Source organism: Orcinus orca, chromosome 1 (assembly GCF_937001465.1).
Source record: "Orcinus orca chromosome 1, mOrcOrc1.1, whole genome shotgun sequence".
NCBI classification, from domain to species: Eukaryota; Metazoa; Chordata; class Mammalia; order Artiodactyla; family Delphinidae; genus Orcinus; species Orcinus orca.
In genome coordinates this window covers 147,365,853-147,379,358 of record NC_064559.1, presented here as the reverse complement: position 1 = coordinate 147,379,358, position 13,506 = coordinate 147,365,853, and the positions used below count along the sequence as shown (strand labels likewise).

The 13,506-nt window shown below is 37.9% G+C and overlaps 1 protein-coding gene across 4 annotated transcripts in view; it reads right to left on the bottom strand.

Annotated features, from left to right (window-relative positions):
- SLC44A5 (solute carrier family 44 member 5) overlaps positions 1–13,506 on the bottom strand; it is a 373,758-nt gene that overhangs the window by 48,963 nt on the left and 311,289 nt on the right. For all 4 annotated transcript variants that reach the window (XM_033405973.2, XM_049707145.1, XM_033405972.2 and 1 more), the window contains 3 exons: positions 7,509–7,593; positions 1,320–1,448; positions 431–491 (listed from right to left, as the gene is read on the bottom strand). In XM_033405973.2, the coding sequence (XP_033261864.1) occupies positions 431–491; positions 1,320–1,448; positions 7,509–7,593 (275 nt within the window). The remainder of the gene's footprint in view (positions 1–430; positions 492–1,319; positions 1,449–7,508; positions 7,594–13,506) is intronic.

Below are 13,506 nucleotides of genomic sequence, written 5' to 3'. Positions count from 1 at the left end.
GCATTCAGGAGACATAGAAATATTTCAACTTTCAAATTATAAATACAAGTATATGCCCCACCCTCACTCCCCAGTGTCAATTTCTCAACAAACTTTTTGGCTGAATTCAGGGGTGGATGTGTTAGAGTGTGTCTGTGCTTATGTGTGTTCACAGAGCACCGAAGAATCAACCTGAATGGGCTTTTAAAAATCAATTTTCAAACTTTTTTGTGTGTGTTTAAGCAGCCAAACCTAAAACCTCACCAAGCTCCAGTGGAACATCCCCAGCTGGAGCCAGAATGGGCTTTATTCTTCCTAATTAACTCTGGGACCCTGGGCCAGCCATAGGACCATTCCCGGCCTCAGTTTCATCAACTGTGAAATAAGGGAATTGAATTAAATAACTTCTTGGTAGATTCTGTGTTTCTAAGGTAAAATAATAGCCACTTACAAGGTTTGCTTGGAAAAATCGCTGTTGGACAATCATCATCCAGTAAAACTTGTGTGAGAGTCTAAAATTGAAGGAAGAGTATGTTAACATTTTAAAGATGATGTGATGACAAGTTTTACTCTTGATATAAAAATTTTGTCCTTTAAAAATTCAATTCCCTAATAATCTCCTTATCCCAAATTACACCCCTAATAAGAGTAATTGTAAGATTATCACACACACATACTTGTTTGACAAACACTCTTAAATACCCTAACTGTAGTTCAATTGAATCAACAATAATAAAGTCAGACCTGCTGAAACCAAGGCATGTCTTTGAAGGTGTGTATCTTCGTCTTAGTTATATCCTTAGTCTCTAATCCTTTAATTTTTTCCTGGAAAAATGGCATCTTCTCTAATTTAGAAGCCATTACTACTAATTAACACAATAAGGCTTTAGAAATCCCTTATAAATCTTAAATCTAGGTAGTGTTTGGGGACTTTTTAAATGAGTAATTATCAAACCAGGTTTGGAAGTAAAATTCTTATTACTAAGTAGCCACGGAGCTTTATCACCACATTAATGAAATGGTGACTGCAAATGACATTTAGCTCTTAGCTCTAGACAGCAAAAAATCCAAGTAGAGAATTTGCTGGTGTCAGGGAATAGTTGATGCTAACTTACCAGACCTAACAGTCTTGTATAACACCCCAAGTCTACAAAATGATATGGTATAAATTGTGTGTGTGTGTGTTTGTATGTACATGTGCATTTGTGTTTTAATGAAATGGTACCGTTAGTAATCACTTCCAAGAAGATTTTGGAGCTTGATCCGTTACAAATGCTCATGTTACACTTGCGATTGAAACAAGGTAAATTCTTTCTAGTTTTAAGCTTAAACACACATACCTTCGCAGGCTTAAGAAAAGCAGACTTGCAGAACTGGCTGTAGTATGTCCAGTCGTTTCTGTCTTTTCTGTACATAAATTGTATTTCCATGTAGGTTAAAAATTTTTCTGGGCACTTGGAGACACAGATCTGTGAAATAAAGAAACACAATGGTGGGAACTGAATTGAGTTGAACAAACCAAGGAATTATCTACAAGGTTAAACTTCTAAATTACCCACCACTATAAAAAAGCAAAGCACCATTTTCCATCTAAGAAACTTAAATCAATCCTCTAAACTTACTGTAAAAAATAAAATTTCATGTACTAGTATTCAACCTCTACTCCTTCCCCTTCGATGTTGATGTTCTGTTAAAACAATAAGATGCTGTACAATGACAAACTTACTTTTACCTTCTGATTTGACATAATTGTAGATCTACATGCAGCTGTGAAAAATAATAGATTCCACATACCTTTCACCCAGTTTTGGCCAATAGTAATAACTTGCATAACTATAGTACAATATTACAATCAGGAAACTGATATTGTTACAATCCACTAACCTTATTCAGTTTCCACCAGTTTTACATGCATTCATTTGTGTGTATGTGTGTTCAGTTCTATGCAATTTTATAATTTGTAGATTTGTGTGACATCTTCCATAGGACAGTGATGAACTTTTAATGAAATCTTTTTTCATGATTTTCTGAATTAGTAGATAAGAGCTTAAAGCAAGATTATTTTCACCTGTGTAGTTTATACATTTTCAGGGTTAGAATCTTGCTTTCTTTCCTTATGTGAATACAATGGTAATTTAAAACGCTCCAAACATTGATAACTTATGCCGCTAGTAACTATCAGTGCCAATGAATTCTCAGAACATAATTGGAGGTTTTATTACCATAAGAAACTAACAAAATTAGGGCTATTTGTGGCAATCAATCATTATTATTGTCTTTCAGCAGCACCAGTCAAACATGGGCAGAGAGGTCACTGATGCAATTATCTTACATTAATTAACTTTGGGGGCCTATTAATGCCAAACCGGATGGCCATGCTAGTCCACAGAGCCACCGTGGAGTGACTGCAATCCAATTAGTAACTCCACAGAGAGAAAGCAGAATCAGGGAAGATGCACTCTGTTGGTTTTGCTTTTGTTTGTAATAAAAAACCAAAGATCATGGGAAGCCATGGGAGTTGTAGTCAATCCTTGAACATTCCCTTCCTCCACCTTCGGTTCCTCCTTAGGAAAGGCTTCTCAGCTCTGGTTTGCTCCATCTCCCTACCGTACTTTGATAACCATTCTCACTGACCAGATTCTAGCTCAACCCCCACTGGTAGTTAGGTAAAAACACGGCTGCTGAGGTGACATCTCTTTCCCCTTTTTTGGGTCATGTCTCTGCTACACGAGGACAATTGGTATTGACCCCACAGCTAAGGTAGTAGGTAGATAACTAAATGGGTACCTCAAAAATCTCACAGTTAATATTGTTTTGTAGCAGCAGCAGTCCAATTTCTTTTAGAAGTTTTGACAAGGTAAACAACTCATCTCCACATTCACACCTCCAGGTGCATTTTCTCTTTCTCAGTCTCTCCTACACACATATGCACACACACACACAAGCACATACACACATTCACACACCTCTAGAGGAAATATTGAAAGTCTCACAGGTATCTTTCTATAAAAACTGAAGGACTGTTTAGGGACATTCACAGCAACCAACCAACATGCTCACATTTTTTGGAAGAAGACTGAGGTCATTGCCAATGCGAACATCAAAAGTTTACTCTGATCGGGGCTAAGCTGAAAAAACCATTAACGTATTAGGAGCTACCTCACAGACATTTAGACCTCGGCAATTTACTTACATGACTCTGAAAGATAACTGAACTAGCCCCTTGTTGGATACATTTAAATGGATTTATAAAAGTGAATACTGAATATACTAATGTTTTCATAGGCTTTCAATGATGGTAGGAGCTACTGAGTTAAGGCTATGATGATTTCTGTATTTATACATACACACACATACAATGTATACTACACATATAAAAGTGCGGTGTATGCAACATATAAAAGAAAGTAATTTAAGTGGTAAAAAATGTTTTGATAATGAGAATCACATCAAATTTCATTCCAGACACAAATGAGCTGTTAAAAAACAATATAGCAAATGTTCTTTACTCTCTATCAGACCAATTTGTTCACTTCAAATAGGGTGCTGATTAGTAGCAATCAACATATAATTAGCCAAAAATGAAGGTCACACTGAGGTTGGGTATCCTAATTGATCAAGGTCTGTCCTTTAAATGCTTATGACACATGTCTGGACCATGCTGCATTAACAAAAAACATCATGCGTAAAAATATGGCTTGGATCAGTAGACGCACTACTGCCTGGCAGACTGAAAGCAATCCTGCATTATTGGCAGCTAATATATATTCTGACTCAGTTCTGATTCTTTGTATAAACACAAAGGCACATTCTGAATATAGTTCTTCATCATTATTTTTACATCTTCCATTCATATAGGGTTAACATTCTAATACAAATTAGGATTTGGTGAGTGGAAGAGAGAGTTACACTGAAGGTTAAAACACTACAATTTGCCATGAAGAAAGGATAATCTAGTAATTTATGTAATCTAGTAATTTGTGAAATGTAATAAAAAGCATAATGTGCAAGGATTTTTTGTTTCATCATGGGAATGATGTATTTGTATAGTGTAGTGGAAAATTTTCTAGACTGGGAATGGGAAGATATTCTCTCATTCATTCATTTACTCATTCACTCAACAAATATTTATTGATCACCTACTCTGAGCCTGTTCTAGGCACTGGGGGACACAGTAGTGAACAAAACGGATAAAAATCCCTACTTTCTAGTAGGGGAGATGGTTAACAACAAATAAACAAAATTGTTTGCTATGAGATGGTAGCAGGTGTTATGGAGAAAAATAAGGCTAGAAAGAAGGCCAGAGGATGAAAGATACCAGGGTGGGATTCTAATTTTAAATAGGTAGTTAAGGGAGGCCTCAACAAAAGGTAATATTTGAGGAAGACTTGAGGAAGACTTGAAGAAGACTAGTGATCTAGTCATCTGGAGAAAGAGCAGGCTAGGCAGGGAGATCAGCAAAGTCTAGAGCTATGAAGTAGGCACTTTCCTGGATCCTTTGAAGACAACAGATGGTCAGTATGACCCGAGTGCAGTGAGCAGAGGAAGAGCCATAACATATGTGGTCAGAGTCGGGCAGACAGTGAAGAACTTTGTAGGCCATTGTTAGGACTTTGGCTTTTAATATGAGTAACTTGAGAAGCTATTGAGGGGAGGGGGCTTGAGCAAAGGAGGGACATAATGTGACTTACATTTAACAGGATCACACTGGCTGCTGGGCAGAAAAGAGAGTCTAAGGGGCTGGAGACAGGGGCAAGAAGAGACCAGTCAGGAGGTCATTGAACTAATCTAGCTGGTTCCTTGAAAAAAAGGAGGAGTTTGGTCCTGGGTATATTTTGAATGGAGACCAGAGGAATTAGCTCACAGCTCAAACATGAGTGTGACAGAAAAGAGGGATCAAGGATGATTTGATGGTATTTACAGCTGTAATAGAAAAGACCGATGGGGGGTGGGGAACAATTTTAAGGATAAAGTCAGAGACTAGGAATTGAGTTTGGACATGTTAAATTTGAGATGCTAACTAAATATCCCTGTAGAGACATGGCATAGGTGGTCGGATAGAAAGATCTGGAGTTCTGGGAGCAGACTGATCTGGATAGATAAATTAGGAAGTGCAACATATAGATTGTGTTAAAACTACAAGACTAGGTGCAATCGCCAAAAGGAATAAATGTAGGTAGAGGAAACTCCAGTGTTTAGAAGATGCTGGAAAGATGAAGAGAAACCATCAAAGAAGACTGATAGGGAGTAGCCAGAGAGTTGGGAGGAAACACAATGTTGTGCCCTAGAGGGCAAGTGAATAAAGTATATTAAGGAAGAGGGATTGATTAAACAGTGCTGTTAGCTCAAGTAAATACGGATTGAGAACTGACCATTGGTTTAAACAGATGGAGATCAATGGTATCAATATCATTTGGAGAAAATAGAGTAGGAGTAAAAGCCTGAATGAAAATGAGAAAGGAGGATTTAGACACATTGAATATAAACTATTCTTATGAGGAGTTTGGCAAAAAAAGAGGCACAGAGATATGAAGCAGTAACTGGAAGGGGATGTGGGATCAAGGAGAGAATTATTTAAGATGGCATGTTTGTCTACAGATGGGGATAACTTAGTAGAGAAGGAAAATGGTAATAAAAGAAAAAAACAGAAGATTTCTGGAGTTGTGTGCTGGACTTTGTGAGCGAGGATAAGATCTAATGCACGAGCGGATGGGCTGGCCTTGGGCGCACAGGTTGTTCCTCCACAGTAAGAGCAGGGAAGGTAGAGTAAATACATGAACACAGATGATGACAGGTAGGCAAGTGGAGGTCAGTGTGGTAGCTCGTAAAAGTTGTCTTCTGAATGCTAATACTTTCTCAGTGAAATAGGAAGCTAAGTCAGAGGCTGACATGGAGACTGGGAAGGAGGTCTTGGAGGTTTGAGGTGAGAGGAAAAGGTGTGAAATTGTTTTCTAGCAGAGTAGCTAGTGAACGGGCAAAGGGTCTCCTGTGTGATTTGGGGACAGCATTAAGGGCCCCCTTGAGGTTAGTGGTCCTTAATTTAATGGACTGTTGTGTGTGTTTTCTGCAAGAACACACAGCTGCCTGGGTTGAGGCATGGAGTAGGCAGAAAGCTGCATTTAGCCATGAATGATGTTCTGCCAGGGAAGTACAAGTAAATGAGAAGGGGCAAAAGAACTGAGGGTTTAGATAAGGGAGTTATTTTTTTTTAATTTTTTAATTTTATTGAAGTATAGTTGATTTACAATGTTGCGTTAGTTTCTGATGTACAGCAAAGTGGAACCAAGAGGAAGCAACTAAGTCAAAATCTTACTAAGTTTTTGAGGTAGTGGTACTGCCAAATTCATGACCTAACCTGAAAAGGCCTTTCACTGTTAATATAATCTTTGAGGTTCTAAACTCGCACAATAGGAAGAAAGTTTCAAAGCCACATGGCCCCTAAGAGGGTTTATTTCCAATGCTCAGCAATGGTGTGGTCTGAGGTTGACAGACAGGAAATAACCTTTCAGGTGGTTGAGCAAAGAATCATAGGATGTGATGGATAAGGAACTTCCTTCAGAGAACATGATCCAGGTAGGTCGAATAAAAGACTGTTCTCCAGTGCCATGCACTAAAGACCACTGTGCATTTATACCTCCTCCCTTTCTGAATGGGAGCTTGTATTCTAATTTTCCTAGCCCTGTTCCCCATTGTGCATTTAGTGTCAAGACCTGATGGAGAGACTATCCATAATCCATAGATCCTAGACTACGGGTTAAAGATAGTACCACATGGGATTCTGGGTTGTCTCCCTTGGGAAGAAGGGTGTTCTGGAGGACAGAGGGATAGACTATGGAAGAAACAATGAAGTCTGTCCCTATTGTTTCATTTGTTCATGGTACACAAGAGGCTGCTCAGCCCACAATTACATTGCTTTATTCCCTCCTTCTTGCATCTCGGTGTGAACAAATAAAACAAATGAGTCTATGACATGTAAGTAGAAATGCACTGTGTGACCCTACTGATCCAAGGCTTTTAAGAACAGGGGTGCTTTATTCAGCCTCTCTGTCTTCTTCCGGCAACTGGATGCTGCTCCTGCTGAGGACTTAAGGGATGGCAGAGCCACCAGATGAAAAGAGCCTGGAAGAGAGTTGCCCATTGACCACAAACACCGCCTTTTACTCTTATATGACCGAAAAGAAACTGTTGTTTTAAGTCACTGAAAAACGGGTTTATTAGTTACAGTAGCTGGCTTTATTCTTCCTAATACTGATCCTGAGAAAAATATCTCCACTTCTCTGGGCTGCAGTTTATTCATTTATAAAAATAGGTGGTTAGACAAGATAATCACTGAGGTTCCTAGTAATACTGCTTTTTTAAAATTGTATATGAACAAACATGAGCTTATACTTCTGTCTTCCCACCTTCCATAAATTCATCATTAATCACACACACCCAGAACCCAAATGTAGTTTCTCAATTCTTTCACCCAAGAATATTCAAAATCGCTAACATCACCAGCGAGGCTTTTTTTTTTTTTTTTGCCTTACCTGTCTGGTAGGGCACTGTAGGTTTACCACCACGGAGGGACTGGTACAGCTGAGCAGGTTAAAGTAAAACAAAATGGGCTTGTTCCTAAGAGAACAACATAATATTTTTAGTGACTGTGGAAATATTTCATATCATTTCAGCCCCTGTATACTTTAATATAACATAAAATTTAAAAATCGGCTTCATTTTCCCCAGGCAGTTGCAAAATATTCTCCAACTCCCCTTTAACCTGCCTAACATTTAAAGCACCTTTTGGTCATAGTAAAAAGTTGAAATAATCAAATTGTCCACAACAGGGGATTGGTTACATAAAGAATTCCACATCCTTAAAGTAGAAGACTATATTGCCATTGAAAATAATGTTGAAAAATGTTTAATGTTTTAGCAGGGAAAAGTGAGACCCAAAGAGATCACAGGAGAGTTGAAATAAACCAATGGGGTAGAAAGAGGGCAGCACTGAAGCAGCCTGTCATGGGAGAACATGGAGTCAAGTAAATGGGCTTGCATCCTCCTGGTGGTACCTCATCTGACAAGAGACTGGAGGTGAATCACCAGGGATAAAGCCAAAGGGGTTTGGTGGAGGGCAAGCCAAAGGTGATTTCTCAAGTCAAAGAACTAGTCAGTGAGGACTTCCCCAGAGAATTTCCACTTGTGCACCATGAGAGAGCCAGCCTTTGGATGCTTACCCCAAAGACAGAGTTTATGGATAGTCAGTTACATCTTAGCTGCAGTAGCAACAACCATGTGGGACTAGGACAGTGGCCAGGAAAGTAACAGATACTCTTCCTTCTGTCACACACAAAGAAAGAACTAGGACCAGGAGAGAGGGAAGAGAAGGGAAATAGCAGAACAGGGCCTCTCTCCCACTCTAAGTTCCCTTGCAGTGTTCAGACCTGAGCTGGGGAATTGGAAGAAGCAAGATTCAAATTTTAAATTGGACTGCCCTGAACTTTTTAACAATAGAAAGTATTTAGAAAGCTATGGAAGGAAGCTACCCAAGATGCCAAAACAAGAAGGAAAGAAATTTGAAAGAACATTGTTAAAGGCAATAATAGGGGAAAAATAAACCCATTTCATGTCTGTAATCCCATCTAGATGGATCAAGAATCTGGCTATAAATTCATACACAATATGCACAAGGCTACTTCACGATTCCACAAGAGTGAGCTTGGCTCTTTCACCACCCAAGCAACTATATCTTCTGCATGTGATTCAGATTTGTACCTAAGCAAATGAATAAATTATTACATGTCATGGATCATTGGAGTCCCTTAGGAGTAGTTAAAATGCTGAATGGTAAATCAGTAAGTGTCACGAGTCCCCCACCGGTAAAACTGATTTATAAACTGCAAAATGCTACATAAACTCAAGTTATTCATCAGATTATGTGATCCTCAAGGGTAAAGTTTGTATCTTATTCATCTTTATACTCATCTACCTTGCCAACACTTAGCCGAGTACTTGGCCCATATTAGGCACTCATCAGATGTTGCAGAATGGATGAGATCAATTTCAGAATAAGTTTTTCAATATCTTAGAATCCTCCTTAGTTTTTTGCACAAATCTATAGTCATTCTATCAAAGTCTGTCTGATATCTTTAAACATCAGTGGCCCTCAGATTCCTTAGGTACAAAGTAGATGGCAATGGTTGCAGCTGAACAATTCTGCAAAAGTGATTGAGGAAGTAACTCATTATTTAACTTGAATTATATTTCCACCATGAAACAACAAAATAGAAGCAACTACAAACTACTAGTTTGAGCTGATGTAAGATGCACTTAAGCCCATCTCTCTTCTTTCCCGAGACTCATGGAAATAAAAGAATAAAAGTACAAAAAGGAATAAACCTCACCATACCAGCTAAGGATGTGCAGGATGGGATCTGCACACAATTGCACAAGAGAGTTCAACAATTTCTGGAAGATGGAAAGCATATGAGACTGCGTTGAGTGATGAATGCACCATAGAAAAGCTCCAAAAAGGGTGGGATATGATATGCCTGTTAGAAATCATGACACATTCTGGACTCAAAGCTGAGAGTGAGAAATGTGGCCAAAAGTAAGAAGATTAATGAAGGTTTATATACAGGTCTACAGTGCAAATCAGTGTCTCTATGCTCCTCCCATACACCTACACTTAAGACTTCTAGCATCCAGGAAAAATGGGCAAAAACAGAGGCCTCTTTTGTTGAATGATAGCAAGGGCTTTTGTGGGATTGGGTACCCCAGTCTACAACCCTTCATTTTCTGGCATTGTAAAAGCCCATGACTGACAGTCAGCTTCCCACCAGTTCATGCTGTAGTGAAATCTAACAGCTAATACAACATTCCTATCCCATACGGGGCAGAGGCCTCCCTGGAAAAACTGAGCTACTAACACAGAAACAGAGCAAATTCACACAAGCAACCCAATTCTTTCTTTAGTAAAAATGGATAACCAAGTAGCATCAGGAGTTTAAGAGAAATTAGAATAGGAAAGAGAAAGACTAAAGTAAACAAACAAAAACTGATGCTGGATGAAATACAAATAATTCAGGGTATAGGAGGGACCTTAAAATTTTTTTTTCAGAGTAATTCAAGCAGATTATTCATACATAAAAATACTATGTTATTAAAGGAATAAACAGGAAACAAGAGGGCTTTAAGAGATTTAAAATATGATTAACAAAATTTTAAAATCAAAAGCAGAGCTGGAAAAAACTTGATGAATCTCCTAGAATACAGAATAAAAAAATCATAGATGGAAAATATAAGGAAAAAAAAAGAGGTATCGAGACTAATCCAGGAGGTCCAAGGTATGACTAACAGAGTTCCCAAAAGACAAACAATAAAATGGAAAGAATGAAAACAGCAAAGAAATAACTGAAGAAAAATTTTCAGAGCTGATGAGAGTCATAGTTCTTTAGAATTAAAGGACCCCCATTGAGGCCTGAACAAAAAGAATATTTTTTAAGAAAGACCTACATCAAATTGTGGGATTTCAGAAAACCAAGAGTAAAGAAACGATTTTAAATGCTTTCCCAGAGGATAAAAGTCACCACAAGGTATGTGAAACAGACTAGCATTAGACACATTGGATGCTAAAAACAATAGAACAGTATCTTCAAATTTCTGACAGGAATTGTCTTTCAAGTTACACTTCTAAAGCTAGACCATCAGTCAACTGTAAAGAGGGAGAAGAAAAATATTTCCAGGGACTTCTCAAAGTTACTTCCTGTGCTTTCTCTTCTTAGGAAGATAATCAAGAATGTTCTCCCTCAAAACAAGGGTGTCGACAAAGAAAGAAGACAAGTTGGGATATAGAAAATTGTTCATGGGACATGCTTACACTAAAAATATATATATATTTCTTGTTTATCTGAAATTGAAAATTAACTGAGCATTCTGTGTTTTTATTTGCTAAATCTGGCACCTCTAGAAGTGGGACCCAATCTAATGAGGTAGATAAGTCCCAGAATTAAAGCTGTGCAGTAGGCCTAAAATTTACCTGGTCCTGAGTGGAACAAAAGGACAGAAGTTCTACAAGGCAGGTGTTCAGAGAAGAGGGAGCCTCTGAAAAATAGTGTGATTGGAATGGTAGACAAACTTATGGTCCTGATAAAGACTATTCAAGAAAAACTTGGCTGACAAATAAAACATTATACATGAATGTCATTGCCCTATGTTGAAATAAACTAAAATGTAGCATGATGCTAAGCTGCAAATAAAGTGTAAGATCTGGCTTTGATATCAGGGACACAGTAGAAATGAAAATGTAATGGCCAGACAGTGACTAAACTTCACGTAGTTATTACAAAGTAAAAGTCTTATTTCCAACTTCTAGAATCAACCTACCAACAGAACATGAAAGATTCTGATGAAGTTGCAGAACTGAACTTTATAACAGACTTGATCATGTAAAGGGTAAATATAGAAAGTGGAATAGAAAGGAAAGATGGAGAGAAGGGTAGTGGGGATAATATCCTCCTCTTATATAAAGAGGAGTCGAGATACTGACAAAAGTTAGTGGAACAAGCAATTGAAGCTCAGTATACCATTTAAAGTCACAAAAGTAAACTATAAGAGAATCTGAAGGCAATAATTTAACCGTTAAACATGGAACAAGGAGGGAGAACAGAAAAACAGATAATGTAAATTAGTTAAATCTTCATTTTTCATAGCAGGATATCAATGGATACTATCTAAAATTAATAAAGTACAAAATGAAAGAATAAACATATGATTTAAAGTTATGCAAAAAACTGCCAGAAGAACTAAAAGCAGTGTTACGGACTGAATGTGTTCCCCCAAAAGTCATATGTTAAAATCCTAACCCCCAAAGTGATGGTATTAGGAGGTGGGGCCTTTGGAGGTGCTTAGGTCAGGAGGGTGTAGCCCTCATGAATGGAATTAGTGCCCTTATAAAAGAGACCTCAGAGAGCTCTCTCACCCCTTCCTCCATTTGAGGATACAGAATAAAGATGGCAAACCAGGGAATGGACTCTTGCCAAGAACCTGACCAAGCAGGCACCTAATCTTGGACTTCTAGTCCCAAGAATTGTGAGAAATAAATTTTTGTTGTTTACAAGCTACCTACTCTATGGTATTCTGTTATAGCAGCCTGAACTGACTAAAACAACCAGAAGGAGGAGAGATTATCTTTCTGGAAAGAAATCTCCTAAGACAGGAGACCATTGCTTTTATTACTTTTATTATAAGCTCTTCATTATTGTTTGGTTTATTTTCATAGGCATATATTATTTTGATATAGATTTTAAAACTTAAACCAAGTAATAGATCTGGGCTTGTAGTATGTTCAATCAAACAGATTTATGAGACCTCCTTGTCATTTTATAAGTGTTTCTTCAGTGAATTGAAGACAAAGTTATTATTGCTTCACTTAGATGCCAAATTGATGCAAAACTTAAATAGAAGAGCTTTGTTCTCTTAATCTTTCCTGTTTCCCTATCTGAAGCTCATACTAGGAAGATGATTATTTTGGTCTGTCTAATCTGGCAATTGGGCTGCATCAGACAAGGTTCAAAGTTGTTTTAACCCAAACTTTATAAGCTGAAGTTTTTGTAGTAGCCAAAAGGTGGCATCAAAATCAGTTGAGTTCTTGCTTTTTAGTAGAAATCCCAAAGAAAAGGATCATACCCAAGTATCATGAATAACTTCCCTGCATCTCAAAAGGCAGAGAAAGTTACACATGTCAACAAAGCACTCCATTTTCCTTTGAGTCTGTTTTATCTGCTTTGACATTTTAGAAAACTCTCAGTGTTTCCCCTAGTGTCCTTTTGGTTAGGCATAGACAAAGCACAGACTGACCAAATTCTATCCTAAACACTATCACACCATCTCTAAGCATGGGATTTTACGCTCAGTTAAGGAATGTTTTTTAGAGTTGAGAATCAAAGGGTTGCTCTAAGCACATCATGACACTAATGAGTACAAACACTGTTACAGTCTAACAAGTATGTCCTGGACTCAGTTGTTTGTAGTGCCTAACCTGCTTTACACATTCTCACAGAGATGCATTTCATTTACAGATGGAAATATATACAGACACATTTTTTTTAATTTAATGGTACTTTTTACCAGTTTATGTTCAAGGTTTTAAGGACTAGATTAAACGTGGAACATGGAAAACCAATTTCACTGCAACTTTATCAATATGCAGCCTAAAGAACACAGAATTTGGGCTTAGAACCTGTTACTTTTGCCATTTAGTAGTCAGCTAACCCTGAGTGCATACTTTAACCTATCTGAATTTGCTTCCTAATTGTCTAGATGAGAGTAGTAATAATGGCACCACTTAGCAGTGCTAATAGGAGGATCTGATAAGAACTTTACACTGACCTCCAACTGGAGCAAATCACTGTCTTTTCTGTGCTACCCCTTTATTCTGATTCATTTAACAGTGAATCTACTGAGCACCTACTATAATGAAGTGCTGAGGATACAACAGCAAAACAGAGAACGTCCCTGATCTCAAAGAACTTTGACTCTAGTAGAGGA